Raw genomic sequence first — 16,191 nt, 5'->3', positions numbered from 1 at the left:
CAGCCCCAGGAATCAGCCTTCAATTCTCAGAAACTGGCAAGAGGATGTGGCAAGAGGGTGTGAGAGCAGCCCTGTGTCTGACAGCAAACCCCTACCCCTACTCCGGCACATCATTTGGCAAGAAAAGGGCACCCAGGGACAGTGCCCTTCAACCCACCCAAGCCACTTGCTCTTCTCCAGACCAAGGGAGGAGATAAACGGCCACAGAAGCCCCAAGGGTGGGGCCCGTGAAACCAGGACTCGGGACCAGGCGGGGATGGACACCTCCCTCTGCTGGAGGCTCAGGGAATAGCGCTGCTCCAGGAACTGACAGGTTGCTTCCCAGCTGCCCAGCACTCACCACTTCAGTGCCTGTGATCCCCGCCAGCAGCTCCGTGAGCTCGTCCCCGGATGTGGAGCATGCGCCCAGGCCTTGCACTGCAGCCCCAATGCTGCCTGTGGCAATCATGGATGGCGGGTACATGGCAAAGGTGTAATCTTGGAAAGGGAGAGGGAACCATGAGGCAAGGAGGACTTCCAAGGATGACAGCCTGCACAAACTTCCTATTCCTCAGAAAGTGTGAGGCAGCATGAATAGAGCAGGGGGCATACTGGGAAACCCCAGCAGTGAGTAGTCTAAGAGGCAAGGGAGAAAGGCAGGAAAGTGCCTCTTCTAGAGAGGATTTGGGTGAGTAGGAAACTTCCACAGGTCAGGTCCAGGGTGGTCTCTAGGTGATCCTGGCCAGGGACCGGGGAGTGAACAAGTCTCCCTGGGGTGGAGACAAAATAGGGTCAAGAGACCTGGATTCTGCTTCCAGTTTCATCACTGTGAGACCCTGGGCAAGTCACTTCTCTCTAAGCCCTCAGTGTCCTCACCTACATTCTGGGGATCTCTAAGATCCCATCCAGCTCTGATTATGTTCTGCTGCTTTCTGCTCAGAAGGGATAAAATTTTCACAAATAAATTTTGAGAGGAGTATAAACCAGAAGTTAGCTCTCACCCTAACAAGTCTTCTGATTTTCCTGACATTGCAAAAAATGTGTGTAGGGCTCTTACCTGTAGCACAGAGGGCCAAAAAGGTCTGGGCGTGCTTTTTGACCAAGGCCTGTCGGTCACGGGGCAGAGAGAGCCGGTGCAGAATCAGGGCCAGGAAATCATGGGCAATCACAGCAGCCAGGTCCCACTTGAGTTTCCCCAGGACCAGCACCTCCCAGTCCTGAAGGTTGGGGAAGAGGGTAGGGTCAGTGGCTGAAGAAGGGAAGGGGAGGCAGTAAAGCAGAAGTTTCATGGGGAAGGAAGCCCATCAAACTTGAAGGTCAAGACCCCAGTTCTGTTTCTGGATTTAGGGACTGGCACTGTGGAAGGGAGCGTCCAGGGCAGGGAACAGCTGGGGACATTTGCTTTGAGTATCTACTGATCGTTTACTGGGTGCCAAACTACATGCTCTACATGAATTGTCTCTTTAATCCTATTTGGTTATCTTTCGAGGGGCCAGAAATCCAGACCTCCTCCTGACTTTGGACAGGGCTCTGAGCACTTCTCCAGCCAGGGTTGAAAGAAAAGACTACAGCAGCAGATACCACCAGCATCACCATGAACTTGAGTCTCTTCTGGGGTGAAGCAGAATGATTCTCCATGATCCCAAGGATTTGTGAAAGAGGAGATCAGCACTAGCCCCTCCCCTAATTCTGCCTCCCAGCCAAGTCCACACATCTTAAAAGAAACCGAGTGAGCATGAGGCATCCTGTGACACAGCCACTGAGCTCCCCTGAGGTTCCTCAAAGGGAAGGTTGCCCAACCCAACCCACATCCCCTTGGTGGGACATCAGGGGTGGGTCCTGAGGTATAGCACCCTACTCCACCCCTTCAGCTGGAACCCTAGTGCCATTTGAGTCTCAGGAAGTGAAGTGGAGGCCACCCCAGACAGGATGGGTCCAGGTGATCCCTGAGGGACCAAGCCCTATCCCCACCTGCCCAAGCCTACATACCACTGCCAGATGCGAGAGGGAGGCTGTGAGCCCCACCCCACTCCACTCATCTGGGGTTCCCAGCTCTGGCCCCATTTCTGAGTTGCACACATGAGGATTTCTTCACTGTTTTATCTCAGGAAGGAACTCATGGGTTTGACTCCTTACTGAGGCAGAAATGGCAACCCCACCCAACCTCTTCCAGGCCCCCAGCCACAGCCGTCCGTCTCCTGGCCCTAGCCTAGGTGTCATCCTCCCAAATCAGCCCCAAGGGTCTCTCAGAGCCCCACAGAAAATAGCCTGGTCAGAGCCAGAAGCTGGGCAGAGAAGCTGGCATTTTCTTCCCATGCTTGTCCCAGTGGCCAGACTCCTAAGTCAAAAGTAAACAGAAAGCAGCTAGTCTCCAAGGAAACATCTAGACGGCAACTTAGAGTAGGCTCTCCCTGTGGGGAGGCACGGGGTCCTGTGTAAGGGAAGGTGGCCACCTCACCCTGGGTCCAGGCAACCTCGGAGAATCTCAGCCCTCGAGTGGTGGAGAACATACCTGTGGGAGCCATTAGCTGCAGTGGCTGGCAGCTCCCCTCACATCCTAGCCTTTAAGGCCACCTGGGCTACCTAGAAGACCCACATTCCCCTCATCTGCTTCAGCGATGCTGAGGCAGGACCCTTCTCTCCTCTGGGCCTCAACCTTCCCTGCTGCGCGAGGATTTGGACTGACTGCAGTTCTCTGAGGTCCCTTCCAACTCTGACCTTCTAGGAAGTCATCTGCACGCTCCACCCCCAGCTCAGGCAGAGAGAGTGGGGGAAGAGTACTTTTTGCCTGTTCTAAAGAACTCCCGTCACACAAAGGCACACATACCATCCCAATCTTTTCACAAAAAGGAAGTCCCCTTCTACCTTCCAGGCCAAACCCCTCTAGAAATATCTTGCTCACCGGCCCTTGAAACCAGCTCCACCTTCAGACTTGCCAAAAACTACCAGATTCATCACAAAGAACTGTGGGGCCTCCCAGATTCCCAACTCTGGCCTCCTACTCCCATCTCTGAGAGCTACTTGGCAGGAAGAGGAATCCTGTTCCTCGACAAGCAGCAGTCGGGGGCCCCAGTACCCTGGCTTCCTGGCCAGCCAATCACAGCAGCCTGCATGCTGCCCTCCTCCCCGGGAGATGGGGCCCAGAGACTCCTCTCAGGGTCAGGAGAAGACTTGGCGGACAGACTGAGAGCAAGGTGGGGGAAGGTGCCAGCTCACCCACCCTCTCCCCCAGGCCTCCCCTGGAGATGATCTGCGTGCCCTAAATAACCTCTTCCAGATCCAAGCTGCGCCCCCACCTCTTCTCCAGGCTCAGGGGGGGAAGAGAACCAGGGGCTCTCCTGCCCCGGGAAGAGCCCAGCCCAAGTTCCCAGCAAGAGGCCCAGGGAGCCACTTCCCAAACCACAGGAGTGACAGCAGCTCCCCACAGGGTTATGAAAGACCTTGGTCAGAGAGGGCGGGCCAGGGGAGGGGGCATCATTATCACATCCGAAGCAGCTGCAGCTCAGCTCCCTGTCTGTCCCTCAGCTCCAGCCTTTGGCTAAGGGGGAAAGGGAGAGATGGTTCCACCAGGCCTGGAGCAGCTGCTCAAGTTCCTCAGAATGAGGACAGGGAATGGAGGATTAGGAAGGAGCTGTCTCTTCTGGGATATAAGGGGAAGGAAAGAAGGTGGGATGAAACTCCTTGGCCGTTCCTTAGAGCAATCAGGGCCTGGCTTTAATCTGCTCTGGGCGGCTTTTCAATCACAAAGTCCACACTGGGATAAAGACTCAACCAAGGCAGCCCCCCTCCCCCACATGAGGCACATTCCACTCCCCCACTCCAGTGGGGGTGTACAGGCATGTCCTGCTGCTGCCAATAAATAACTCATGGTGGCTGTGTAAACCCAGAGGCAAAGTACTAGTGAGTGTAGACATGCAGTTGGACTTGTTGGGATCTGGGGAAAAGACCAGGAAGGAGTGGCACCCCCTGGAGGTCAGGAGAAGGGGATTTAGTTCCTGCCAGGAGCTCAAGCCAGGCTGGGGCTACCCTGACCATCACACCACACTGCCCCATCTTTTGTCCAAAAACACAACCTCTGCTAGCCATGCTCCTTCCCCAGAGGGCAGAAAGCCTCTGAGATCTTAGCTTTCCTTTTCCCGGTAAGTGAGGAAGCAGCAGGTGTTGGGGGTGGGGGGAGTTAGGCACGCACCCGCAGCTGGCGGGGAGAGACTGAGTGGTCGGTGTAGATGCACAGTTTTTCGATGGTCAGGGGTGTAGTCTCGCGCAGCTTGGAGGCCAGCAGCATGCAGACCGCACCCAGGAGCTGCAACTGCGCCTTGCGGGTGGGGACGCAGGACAGGTAGCGATCCAGGTAGTTCATGGCCAGGGGGAAGACTTCTTCCTCACAGCGCTGCTCCTCACATACCTGGTGGGGAGGGCGCACAGTCACTTCTGGAGCAGGGGCGTGGGAATCGCAGCAGCACTAAAGCGGGGGTGGGGGGCGCTGAAGGGAGATGGAATGGGGAGCAAAAAGGGGAGGGGGATAAGTGTACTCACAACGTCAAGGACTAATACGGAGCAGGATGCGCCCTCCCCAAGGTGACGCCCCCCCCTTCCTCCGCGTTGCCTCCTTCCCCCTCCCCTGGAGGGTGGGGGACGCCAGAGGCTCCCTTCCTTAATAAGGATTCCAAACTGAGACTCCCCTCCCCCATAGCAGTGGGGGGGGTTGGTAACGGAAGAGTCACCCATGGTAGCCAGAGACCTGAGACCTTACCCCCCTCACCACCACCTACTGCACACACCCAAAGGGAAGGGAGGAGACTCCTGCCGCTGCCTCCCGCACTTTTCATTTCCCTGACGGCCGGAACAGCGAGCGCGCCACCCCCACCGCCTTCCCCGCCAGAACCCCGCGACAGACACAGGAACCGGCTCCGGGGCGGGGGCGGCCGAGCCCAGGGTTTTCCAGGCGCGCGCTCCAGAGAAGACCGGGCGGGGGAGGGAAGTAGGAGACGCTAAGAGAAGCCGGAGAGAAGAGGGTGGCCCTTGTCCCGCTTTCCTGGCCCGAAGAGAGGGGTGGTTAGGGTGCCAAACGACTGGCAGTCAGAGTCAGGGTTGGGGAAGGGAAAAGGGCACAGAAAGGCAGCCGGCGAGGATGCCCGAGTGAAAGGCCACGCCTGGGGATCTGGGCCACCGAAGCATCTTGCTGATTGTTGTTGGGACCAGGATGTCCCTATAGGGCGGCCCCGGGATGTCCGGAGCCCGGGACGCAGGGGCGGCGGGGGAGGGGAGACCCGTCCCGGCCATACCTCCAGCATCCAGTACGCCAGCATCTTCCGCATGTGCGGCTTGATCTCCCTCTGCACGCACTGGAAGTAGGAGGCGCGGGGCACGTAGCGCTCCTCCAGGCGGAGCAAGCTCTGCAGGACACGCTGGTCCCCCAGCAGTCGCGGGTCCGGCCCGGCCCGGGGCGCGTGCCGGGTGCCCTCGCAGCACAACAGCTCCATCCTCGGGCAGCGCACAGGCAGGGCGGGAGTGCGGGCTCGCGAGCCAGAACGCAGGCGGCGGGCCGGAGAGCGCGGGGCGCGGGTCTGGCGCTGGCGCTGGCACTGCGCGGCCGAGCCCCAGCCCGCCCGCGCCGGCGCGCGCGCCGCTTCCCTGACAGGCGCCCCGCCCCTCGCGAGGATGTAGCAAGACTGGAAGGCTGAGCGGCGCAACGTCCCGAGGGGCGGGGCTGCCGGCGCCCGGACGGAAAGGGCTGGCGGGCGCTCCCCCGCCCTCCCCGCCGCCGCATTGGTCCGCGCGGCGCGGGCCGGCCGGCTTCCGGGCGCTCCGGGCCCTTCTGACCACCCAGTGGCGAGCACCGTCTTGGAGGTGGGCCTCTTCCCCACCGAAAGAGCCCTCCCATTTTGCTTCTCTGCTTTTCCTTGCCTAGGAAAGAACCTTTCTCCAAAGGTTATTCATTCATTCGTCAAACCCTGCTTCACCCGCTGCTTGCTCTAGGGGATAAATAATAACTAGTTTTTAGTGAACACTGTTCTAAGCGTTTACTGTGTAATAACTGATTAAATCCTCGCGGAAACTCTATGAGTTAGGTATTCTGCTTATTTTGCAGACGAGGAAACCGAAGCACAGTCACTGTGACAATCATGCAGTTAGTCTGCGGCAGAGCTAGGATTGGGAAGCCGACAGTCTGGCCCCAGAACCTGTCCTCCACACCATTGCTACTTAAACTGGGATCCCCAGACCAACAACATCTGCTTCGCCTGAGAGCTGGTTAGAAACGCAGCCCCTCGGGCCCACCTGCTGGACCCAAATCTGCATTTTAACAGGATCCCCGGTGATTCCTGCGCATATTAAAGCATGAGAAGGGCTGGTCGAAATCAGCACATTACAGAAACACAACAGGGCGGAAAGCCTATGGATTCAAGGCCTCACCTTGTCATTAAGTTGGCTGTGTGGCCTTGGACAAGCCCTGAAATCCGCCTTAGTTTCTGTTTGAGGAAAACGTGGGCGGAGAAACTAGATCCTCTCTGAAAGAGTTTCTTGCTCAGACTATAAAATCTTCCAGTTGCGATTTCTTCTACCTCCCAAATTTGGGATTACTTTGTAGTTTCCCCAAAGCTGGATTCCACATGACCAAGAGGCAGACCACAGGCCTCCAGTTATGCTCCAAGTGGAAGGAGACCTTGGGGATTCCTGCCTCTCCTGGGGTCCTCCCAAGAAAGGAGACACTAAGGAAGTGAGTTACTAGAGAAATGACACTGTACAGAAAAGGCAAGTTCTATGTGAAGCATTTTCTCAATGAATTGCTCTTTTCTATAGAATAAATTTTATTGTAGTTTCCATATCATGGAAATATTCATTTGCATTGCAAAACACTTGGAAAATACAGATAAGACACAAAAAAGGGAAAATAATAATTACTTGCAATTTCACCATCCAGAGATAACTCTTTAAAATGTCAATGTTTACTTTTCTAAAACTATTCTATAAACACATTTTTAAAAATGAGATCATTACAAATTGTTTTGTAAGCTGTTTTTGTCAATAAAGAATATACCGTTAACACTTTTCCATGTCATTAAATATTCTACAACATTATTTTTAATGGCTACATAGTATGTTATTGGGTGTATCATACTGCATTTTACCAAATCTGTATTGTGGGAAATTTAAGTTGTTTCTAGTTCTTCTCTATTGGAAACAATATGTAAAATATTTTTGTGGTAATATATTTGTGCACACTCATGATTATTTCTAGAACTGAATTAATTTCTAGAAGTGGAATTTCTCAATCTAAGGTTATGAAATATTCTAAGGCTTTTGATACAATTCTTATTACCAAATCTCCCTGCTGAAAGGCTGAACTAATCTAATGAACAAACATTAGATATGTATTTTTTTTAAAACCACAACTCTTGCCAACTGGAGAGATGAAAAGTAGCTTATCAGTAATAATATATATATTTTCTAATTCGAGATCTTGTTGTGCCAACATGAATGTGTCACACGCTCTGTCTAATCTTACAAATTCTTTAATCCTGTCCCCAGAAATACAAATATGAAGTTTCTTTAGCTAATTAATAATTGCAGTGCACTTTTTCATTAAAAAGAACTTGGCCCCATGGCAGGGTGGTTAAGTTCACGCGCTCTGCTTTGGGGCCCCAGGGTTTTGCTGGTTCGGATCCTGGGCGCAGACCTCGCACCATTCATCAAGCCATGCTGAGGCGGCATAGTAGAACTCTCGAAGGACCTACAACTAGAATATACAACTGCGTACTGGGGGGCTCTGGGGAGAAGAGTGAAAAAAAGAGATTGGCAACAGATGTTAGATCAGGGCCAATCTTAAAAAAAAGAACAATAGACAAAATTATGAAGATTAGGTATGAAGTTATGGGGAGGCAAAGATGCTAAAGTGTAAGAGATTTTTAGGGTGCAGGAAAACTAAAAATCTAGCTTTGGAAATAAGTGCATAACCAGAAACCAGATCTGTCTTGGAGGAAGGTGTCTCTCTACTTTCAGAATTACTGAATAGGACTGTTCAAGTTAGAAGACTGTGTGTCTTTGATGACAGTAAATCACCATTATTTTAAATTTTTTCCCCCAGTTTTATTTTTATTTATTTTATTTATTTATTTATTTATTTTTTTGAGGAAGATTAGCCCTCAGCTAACTACTGCCAATCCTCCTCTTTTTGCTGAGGAAGACTGGCCCTGAGCTAACATCCATGCCCATCTTCCTTTACTTTATACATGGGACACCTACCACAGCATGGCTTTAGCCAAGTGGTGCCATGTCTGCACCCAGGATCCGAACTGGCAAACCCCAGGCCGCCAAGAAGCAGAACGTGTAATCTTAACCACTGCGCCACCAGGCCAGCCCCTCCCCAGTTTTATTGAGATATAATTGACATATATATCAATTATATTAGTTTAGGGTATACAACATAAAGATTTAATATAAGTATATATATTCCAAAATTATCACCACAATAAGTTTAGTTAACATCCATTACCTCACAGTTACAATTTTTTTTCTTGAATGAGAACTTTTAAGATCTACTCTCTTACCCACTTTCAAATATACAATACAGCACTGTTAACTATAGTCACCATGCTGGACATTACATCCCCGGAACTTATTTATCTTAGAACCGGAAATCTGTACTTTTTGACCACCTTCAATCATTTCCCCCTCCCCCATCCCCCACCTCGGACAACCACCAATCTGTTCTGTTTCTACCAGTAAGGATTTTAGATTCCATATGTAAGCGAGATCATACAGTATTTGTCTTTCTCTGTCTTATTTCACTTAGTATAATGCCCTCAAGGTCCATCCATGTTGCTTCAAACGGCAGGATTTCCTTCTTTTTATGGCTGAATAATATTCCATTGTATATATATACCATTTTTCTTTATGGAGAAAGAAAACTGGAGAGATGAAAAGTGGTTTATCGGTAATAACATTTTGACATATAAGACACTTACATTTATTATATAGATTAATTACCTATTCGTGTCTTTGTCCATTCTTTTATAGGGATGTTTGTTTTCTTATTGATTTATACGTGCTCATTACATTTTCAGGATATTAACCCTTTTTCATATTTTTTTCTTTGTCATATATCTTGCAAATTTTTTCAGTTCCCTGTCTTTTATTTTTTGCTCATGGTGAAGTGGTTTTTTTTAAACAAATATTTTTATTTATTTATTTATTTATTTTTTGAGGAAGATTAGCCCTGAGCTAACTACTGCCAATCCTCCTCTTTTTGCTGAGGAAGCCTGGCCCTGAGCTAACATCTGTGCCCATCTTCCTCTACTTTATATGTGGGATGCCTACCACAGCATGGCTTGCCAAGCGGTGCCATGTCCGCACCCAGGATCTGAACCGAGGAACCCCAGGCTGCTGAGAAGCGGAACGTGCAAACTTAACCGCTGCGCCACCGGGCTGGCCCCCCAAATATTTTTCTTTTTATGTAGCCTTATTTACTAATATTTTCTTTAATGATTTCTGCCTTTGAATCATGTCTAGAGTTATATAGCACTTATATAAAGTACTAAAGTTATATAAGTACTAGAAGAAAATGTAGGAAATACTCATAGATGATTTTTTTTGATCACCCAGGGAGCTTGTTGAAAATGCAGATTTCTGGGCCCTGCCTCAGGGCTCTTCATTCTTCCAGTCTGTGATGAGGCCCCCAAAATCTGCATTTTCAGGAGTGCATACAATAAAATTTTGTTTTTTCTTAACGTGTAAATTGTTACCTACATTTATTCAGCGTATCATAGTAAGTGGAGCTTTAGCTTTGCTTTTCCCAAATGATCAGCCAGTGTGTCCCCCGGCCCTGATTTAATAATCTGTTCCTTATTTCCCTCACTTCCCTGCCATGAGCACCCCCGGGCCTGGCTCTTGCGTCATAGATGATGACTTCTTTTGGTCGTTGATGGCCGAAGACTTTCCCCCGGACACTGGCCCTCGGAATTCCTGCTGCTTTTGTCTAAGGAATCTCACCTGGTCTTTACCCCAGTGTCAGGCATAAAGCTGCTTAAGAAAGACATCAAAAGCTCACTTAGTCTAAAATAACCACTGCCCTCCACTAGAGAGGACTGGCCATGGCCTGCAGCAAGGGGGATGTAAGTCAGACAGCAGGGAAAACTCCAGTTAGACAATGATATGGGAAAGAGAGAAGAGCAGCAGAATCTTCTCCTCCATAGACCTCTGAAACCCTGGCAGGTCCTTCCTTGCCCTCCCCATCCCCCCATCTCCTCAGTCCCGGCTCCCATCACTAGTCAGCCCATTTATCCTCTCTGCTCAGTTCATGTATTCATCCTTCAAGGCCCAGCTTAGGTCCTACCTCCTCCAGGAAGCCTTCCTAGAACAATCCAGCTGCGAGAACCAACCCTCTGGCCTCCAAACTTGTGCAGATCCCACTGCACATGCCCTACGTTTGGCTGGCTGGTTCTGGACCTGCGCTCTCCTCCTAGCTAGAGAGTAAGTTCCTGGAAACGGGAAGACGATCCACATGAAGTGAGATGTAACTATGCACCAGGCACTGGGCAGGGTGCTTACAATTCACCATCTCACCCTCTAAGATTTATCTTCAGATGGGAAAACTGAGGTACAACGGAATGAAATAACTTACTGAAGGTCTATGTAGCTCCTCCCAAACGGTACCCTTTTTAATCCTATCCTGCCTCCCCTCGAGGACAGGGATTGTGTCCTATATGCCTGTGTCTCCTCTGCAGGCCCTAGCACTGTGCTGTGACCACCAGTGACAATAACAGCCCTCCGTGGAGTCTCCACTGTGTTCCAGGCACTGTACATGCCTGACAGGTATTAAATCATCTCATTTGCACATCCATCTTATGAGAAGTAAACTATTATTTCTCCCCCACTTTACGGAAAGAGAAACCCATACTCAGACTGGCTAAATAATTTGCCTGAGGTCACACAGCTAGTAAGTCATAGAGGCAGGATTCAACCCAGACAGTCTGGCTTCAGAATCCCTGCTCCTAACCACTCCATCTCCTGCCTCTAGTGCTGTTCCAGGAGTGTGTCCTGATTCATTAGGGGTTGACTTACTGAGGAAGGGGCACGCAGAGACTGCCCGGTCCTGGAAGCCGAGGTGTGACCCTGCACCATGGGGAAGGGAGCTCCTGGCGAGCAGGGTGTTTTGAAAGCCACCTCTGCCTCGCCCCTGGCTGCGACTGCCATGCCCAGAGCAGAGTCATCCTGGAGCTCCAGGGCCAAGGAGCCGGTCACCTAGAAGCTGGCTGTCCTCTGAGGAGGCAAGTAAGCTCCTGGAAGCCTGGCTGGTCTGCCTGGGAACTTTACCATTCACCTCCATCTCACAGGAATAAGGGGCTATGCTTGTTTTTCCCATAAAAGAAAAAATAAAAGCAATGCAAAGGGCCGATATGGGGAGGAGTTTCTGCCCAGGTGCATTCAATTAGAAAATGTCACTCAATGAAATGGCAAATTTGAGGAGGGGTGAGAATGGAATGTCACAGGCAGACAAAAAGCCCCAAGGAGGAAGGCTACAGGGCTTTCTTCCTTCTCCCACTCCTCCTCCTCTTCATCACTGAAGTCAGTTCTCCCATCTGAGAACTGAGGGCGTGAACAAGGTGATGGGTGAGGCCCATCACCCCACGGTCTACACTACAGCTCAGCTGCCTTCAGACCCATTGAGATGACAGGTAGAGGCAAGCAGCCTTGGGCTGGGGGTGGGGTGGGGTCCCCACAACAGGGAGAAGGACAAGGCTCTGGAGTCAGGCTGCTGGAGTTCAAAGCCTGGCTCCACGCCTTGGGCCTTTGAGGGAGTTACTAAAACCTCTCAGTCTGTTTTGTCCAGTGAGGATGATAACAGTCTTTACCCCACAGAGGGGTTCTGAGGAGTAAACGGGCAGAAACATCTCACATGTGCCCGGCGCATGGCAAGCATTCAAAGATGGTAGTTTCCGTTGTTGTCGTTTTATTATTATTCTCTCTCTCAAGGAGTATCCTTTCTGCTATGGACATGCACCCAGAACCCCTCAGAGACAAGCAAAAGTTTGAGCAGCAGAAGCCCTCCCTCCCGGGACGGCAGCTCTAGCAAGCTTCAAGGACCCAACTCACGATGTTCAGTGTGTGGTCGGCAGCGGGTGAACACTGCAGGGACCAGGGCCACACCGCTTTGCCACTCCACCCTCACTGGCTGTGTGACTCTTCGCAAGTTACACCACTTCTCTGTGCCTCAGTTTCCTTTTCTGAAAATGAGAATAGTAGTACCTATCCTATAGAGTGGTTGTGAGGATGAAATAGTCTCATCTGTGTAAAATACATAAAACAGTGCATGGCACATGGTGAGCCCTTAAAAAAAGTTAATTGTGACTCTGGTACTCAAAAGCACAAACTTCTTCATGTATATGGACTATTTATGATCACAAATGTAATACAGTGGACATGGGAGCACTTGGAAAATAAAAAATTCCAGGATTACTACTGTGGTGGAGAAGATCTGGCAAATTCTTTGCTTCAGAAAGAGTGAAGAAGACAGTGTTACAGTCAATAAAACAATCTAGTATATTAAAAGGGGTCTGACACACCATTACAGTCATGTGTCACTTAATGACAGGGACATGTTCTGAGAAATGCAAACATCATAGAGTGTACTTATGCACACCTAGATGGCACAGCCTACTACACACCTAGGCTGTATGATACTAATCTTACGGGACCACGGTCGTATATGCAGTCTGTCGTTGACCAAAACATCGTTAGGTGGCACATGACTGTGTTGGATTTCCTAGTTTTCTGAGATTTGGAGAAAGCTATATGAATACTACTTCCCCCTAACTTTGTACTTTGAAATATTTCAAACCTATAGGAAAGCTGCAAGAATAGTACAGTTCACACTAATATACCCTCCACCTAAATTCCTATTTCAGCCTGTCTCTCCTACGAATGTGACAGTCTCCCACATAACCACAAAACGATTAGAAAACTTACATTAATATAATACCATCAACAATCTATATTCAAAGTCCCCAAGTGTTCCAATAATATCCTTTCATGGCTTTTTTCCTTCTCAATCCAAGATCCGATCAAGGATCATGTTTGCATTGTCTCCCTAACTCCTTAATCTCCTTTACTCCGGAAGAGATTATGACCCTTTTGTTAAAAAGTCTTTGATTACACTGATTTTTTTTTTCTTGAGGAAAATTAGCTCTGAGCTAACTGCTGCCAAACCTCCTCTTTTTGCTGAGGAAGACTGGCCCTGAGCTAACATCGGTGCCCATCTTTCTCTAATTTATAAGTAGGACGCCTGCCACAGCATGGCATGCCAAGCGGTGCCATGTCCTCACCCGGGATCCAAACCAGAGAATCCCGGGCCCCCAAAGCGGAATGTGCTCACTTAACCGCTGCACCACCGGGCTGGCCCCAACACTGATATTTCTGAAAGCCAACTGTTTTACGCAGCATGCTCCAATTTGGATTTGTCTGACCGTTTTCTCCTGATTAGACGAGGATTAAATTTCTTTGGTGGAGATATTACTTAGGGGATGCTGAGTCTAAATGTATATTTTATAGTGGAAAAATCAAGCATTAAACCAAACTGAACACAATTTTGCTTTTCCTTTGAGGATCCAGAGGTGCTTTAGTATTACACTTACAGTGTTCCAGGTCACTATTCTGAGCATCTGTTATACTTGTACAATAGTTCAAATCAGTAATCTTCAAAAGTTTTTGCTTGTCCACTCCTCAGTAAAAACTGAGCATATTTCCCTCCCTGCTACTCTAATACATCATGTACATTATAGAACATACTAGGAAATGTTAAAGGATAAGATAAAAATGCATAGCATTTTTCACATTTTCTTCCCACTCTATAACGGAATGTCTTACACCCAGAGTTCACCATTATTTACCTATCCAGCTCCCAAGACAGGCTTCACTACTGATCAAGAAACTCTTTCCTACTGAGCCTGGATGGGCCTTAAATATCTCAACACAGCACTCCAGACAGTGCAACCCGATCAGAGCTGGCATGTGAGGTGACCCGCTTTGTTTCTGTTTTACACAGGAGGCTGCCTTCTGAGCAACTCCACATGGATGGCCAACAGGAGCCATTAAACTCAGCTAGTCCAAAACTGAGATTCCAATCCTTCCCCTAAAAAATCTGCTCCTCCCACAGCCTTCCCCATATCAGCAAAATGGCAACTCCAGCCTTCCAATTACTCAGGCCAGAACACTTAGTGTCATTCTTGACTACTCTCTCTCAAATCCCACATCCATCGGTGAGCAGAGCATAGACACTCTACTCTCAAAATGTCTCCAGAATCCACTCTCCTTTTTTCTCCTCCTCCTTGGTCCAAATTCAATCCCTCTTTGTCTTTCTTTATTGGTCTCCCACATCCAAACCATTACCCGTTTCTGGTTGATTCTATGTCTAAAATACATCTCCAATCCTTTCCTTTTTTCTACTTCCACTGCTAATGCCCTGGTCTAAGTCGCATCACCTCTCATCGGATTACAGCAGTAGCCTCCTGAGCCTCCTGATGTGTGTCCCTCATCCACTCATGCCCCTTTCAGTCTAGTCTCAATCCAGCAAACCTCCAGCGCTCTCCATGTCACTCACGGTGATTGCCAAAGTCCTCACGACGCCCCAAGACCCTCTGTGATGTGCACCCCCACCCCATTTCCCACCACTCTCTCTCACTCTGCTCTGCCCACAGCGGCCTCCTCATTGTTCCTGGAACATATCAGGCATCCATGTTCCCTTTGTATTTGCAGCTCCATCTGCCTGGAATGTTCTGCCCCCATATCCACATGGCCCACTCCCTCACTTCCTTCGGGTTTTAACTGAAGTCACATTCCTCATATCTCTGGCCATCCTACCCCAACCCTGATCCTTCCTAGGCCCTTTCATTGCTTCATTTTTCCGCTTACCACTAATCACTAACATACGACATACTTTCCTTAAGCGTTCTGTTTATAGCTTGTCCACTCCCTCACCACCCCACCAAAACAGAATGGTGCCTGGTTCAAAGGAGGTGTTCAGAAAATCTTCTTTGAATGAATGAAACAAACTGGATGTATGAAAAACACCAGCACAAGCCACATGATAAATGGTAACTCATCCACGGTACGGGAGCCGGTAGGGAGGGGAGGTTTTGGGCACAGAGGACAGCACAGGTCTCACCTAAAGCCCAGAGGAACTGCTTAGCTCCAGCCTTTGCGACACCCTGGTAACAAGTGTGGCCATGATCCTCCTCGTTTCCAAGGCACACAGAATGCTCTATGGACTGGATCTGAGCGGCGGGGAGCAGTTTGTAATTCCAGTGCACAAATTGCTTGTGAAAAGAAACCTCAGGTACTGGCCTGAACCTGTCAAGTCTCTCCTTTTCATAAAATTAGAATACAGCCTATGTTTTTACACATTTGCTTTTCCTCCCTCTTTTTGGCTGTCTTGATTCTGAATAAATGAGGCTTTCCTGTCCTGTTATTGTTTGAGATCCCTGTTCCACAGCTAAGGGTGAGGGGAGCCTCTGGGCCTCCAGTGTGATGGATAACTTGCTACAGCAAAACACCTGGGCTCTCAGCTGGGCAGCAAGGAAGCCAGTATCCTTCATCCTAGACACAAGATAGCTCCGGCATCGGTTTAGCATCGTGATTAACTAAGCAAGCTCTGGAATTAGGTTGCTGCCCAGCTCTGCCACTGCCAGCTGTGTGAACTTGGGCAGGTTACTTAACTTCTGTGTCCTAGGCTTCTCATCTGCAAAATGGGGACAGTAATAGCACTTATCTTATGGGGTGGTTGCAATATGGGAAAAGCACCTACAACAGCGTCAGGCTCATGGTAAGCGCTCAATAAGGGAAGCTATGATCATTAACCATCCACATTTATCTATTCCCTCCCTGCCCAAGACCACAGCAGGCTTTAGGGTGTTGTGAGACATGCCAGACACGAGTCAGGGACGAGAAGCCTCCATTTTAAGAGCTTCCAGTCTAAAATGGGTGACTCTGATGATCCTGCATCTCAAAGAAATCCTGAGATGTCATTAAGATAGAAGACTTTTACCTGGGTATTTGCAACACTCACCAGAGGCAGGGTACTTTATGTGTGAATGGGAAGGGGGGTGGGCTGCACTGGGAGTGGTGGGGGTTGGTGGTCCTGGTCACCTGAATTCCAAGAGACAGCCTATGGTGGAAGAAGTGAGACTCCAGGAGCCCAGAGAGTAAGTGGGGTGAGAG

The 16,191-nt window shown here is 49.4% G+C and overlaps 1 protein-coding gene across 4 annotated transcripts in view; it reads right to left on the bottom strand.

Moving 5' to 3' along the window:
- Nucleotides 1-16,191, bottom strand: part of CCND3 (cyclin D3) — an 84,764-nt gene that overhangs the window by 1,337 nt on the left and 67,236 nt on the right. The window contains exons 1-5 of one of the 4 annotated variants that reach the window (XM_070514957.1): nt 5,265-5,666; nt 4,761-4,970; nt 4,169-4,384; nt 1,037-1,196; nt 341-477 (exon numbers count right to left, since the gene is read on the bottom strand). In XM_070514957.1, the coding sequence (XP_070371058.1) occupies nt 341-477; nt 1,037-1,196; nt 4,169-4,384; nt 4,761-4,970; nt 5,265-5,462 (921 nt within the window). In that variant the 5' untranslated portion in view covers nt 5,463-5,666. Of the gene's footprint in view, nt 1-340; nt 478-1,036; nt 1,197-4,168; nt 4,385-4,760; nt 4,971-5,264; nt 5,795-16,191 lie in introns of those variants that run through there. The other 3 variants (XM_014830824.3, XM_014830825.3, XM_070514956.1) reach the window with 3 other exon arrangements.

This window comes from Equus asinus, chromosome 8, assembly GCF_041296235.1.
Source record: "Equus asinus isolate D_3611 breed Donkey chromosome 8, EquAss-T2T_v2, whole genome shotgun sequence".
NCBI lineage: Eukaryota > Metazoa > Chordata > Mammalia > Perissodactyla > Equidae > Equus > Equus asinus.
Note: the sequence above shows the minus strand (reverse complement) of the source record. Positions and strands in the feature narration are given on the sequence as shown.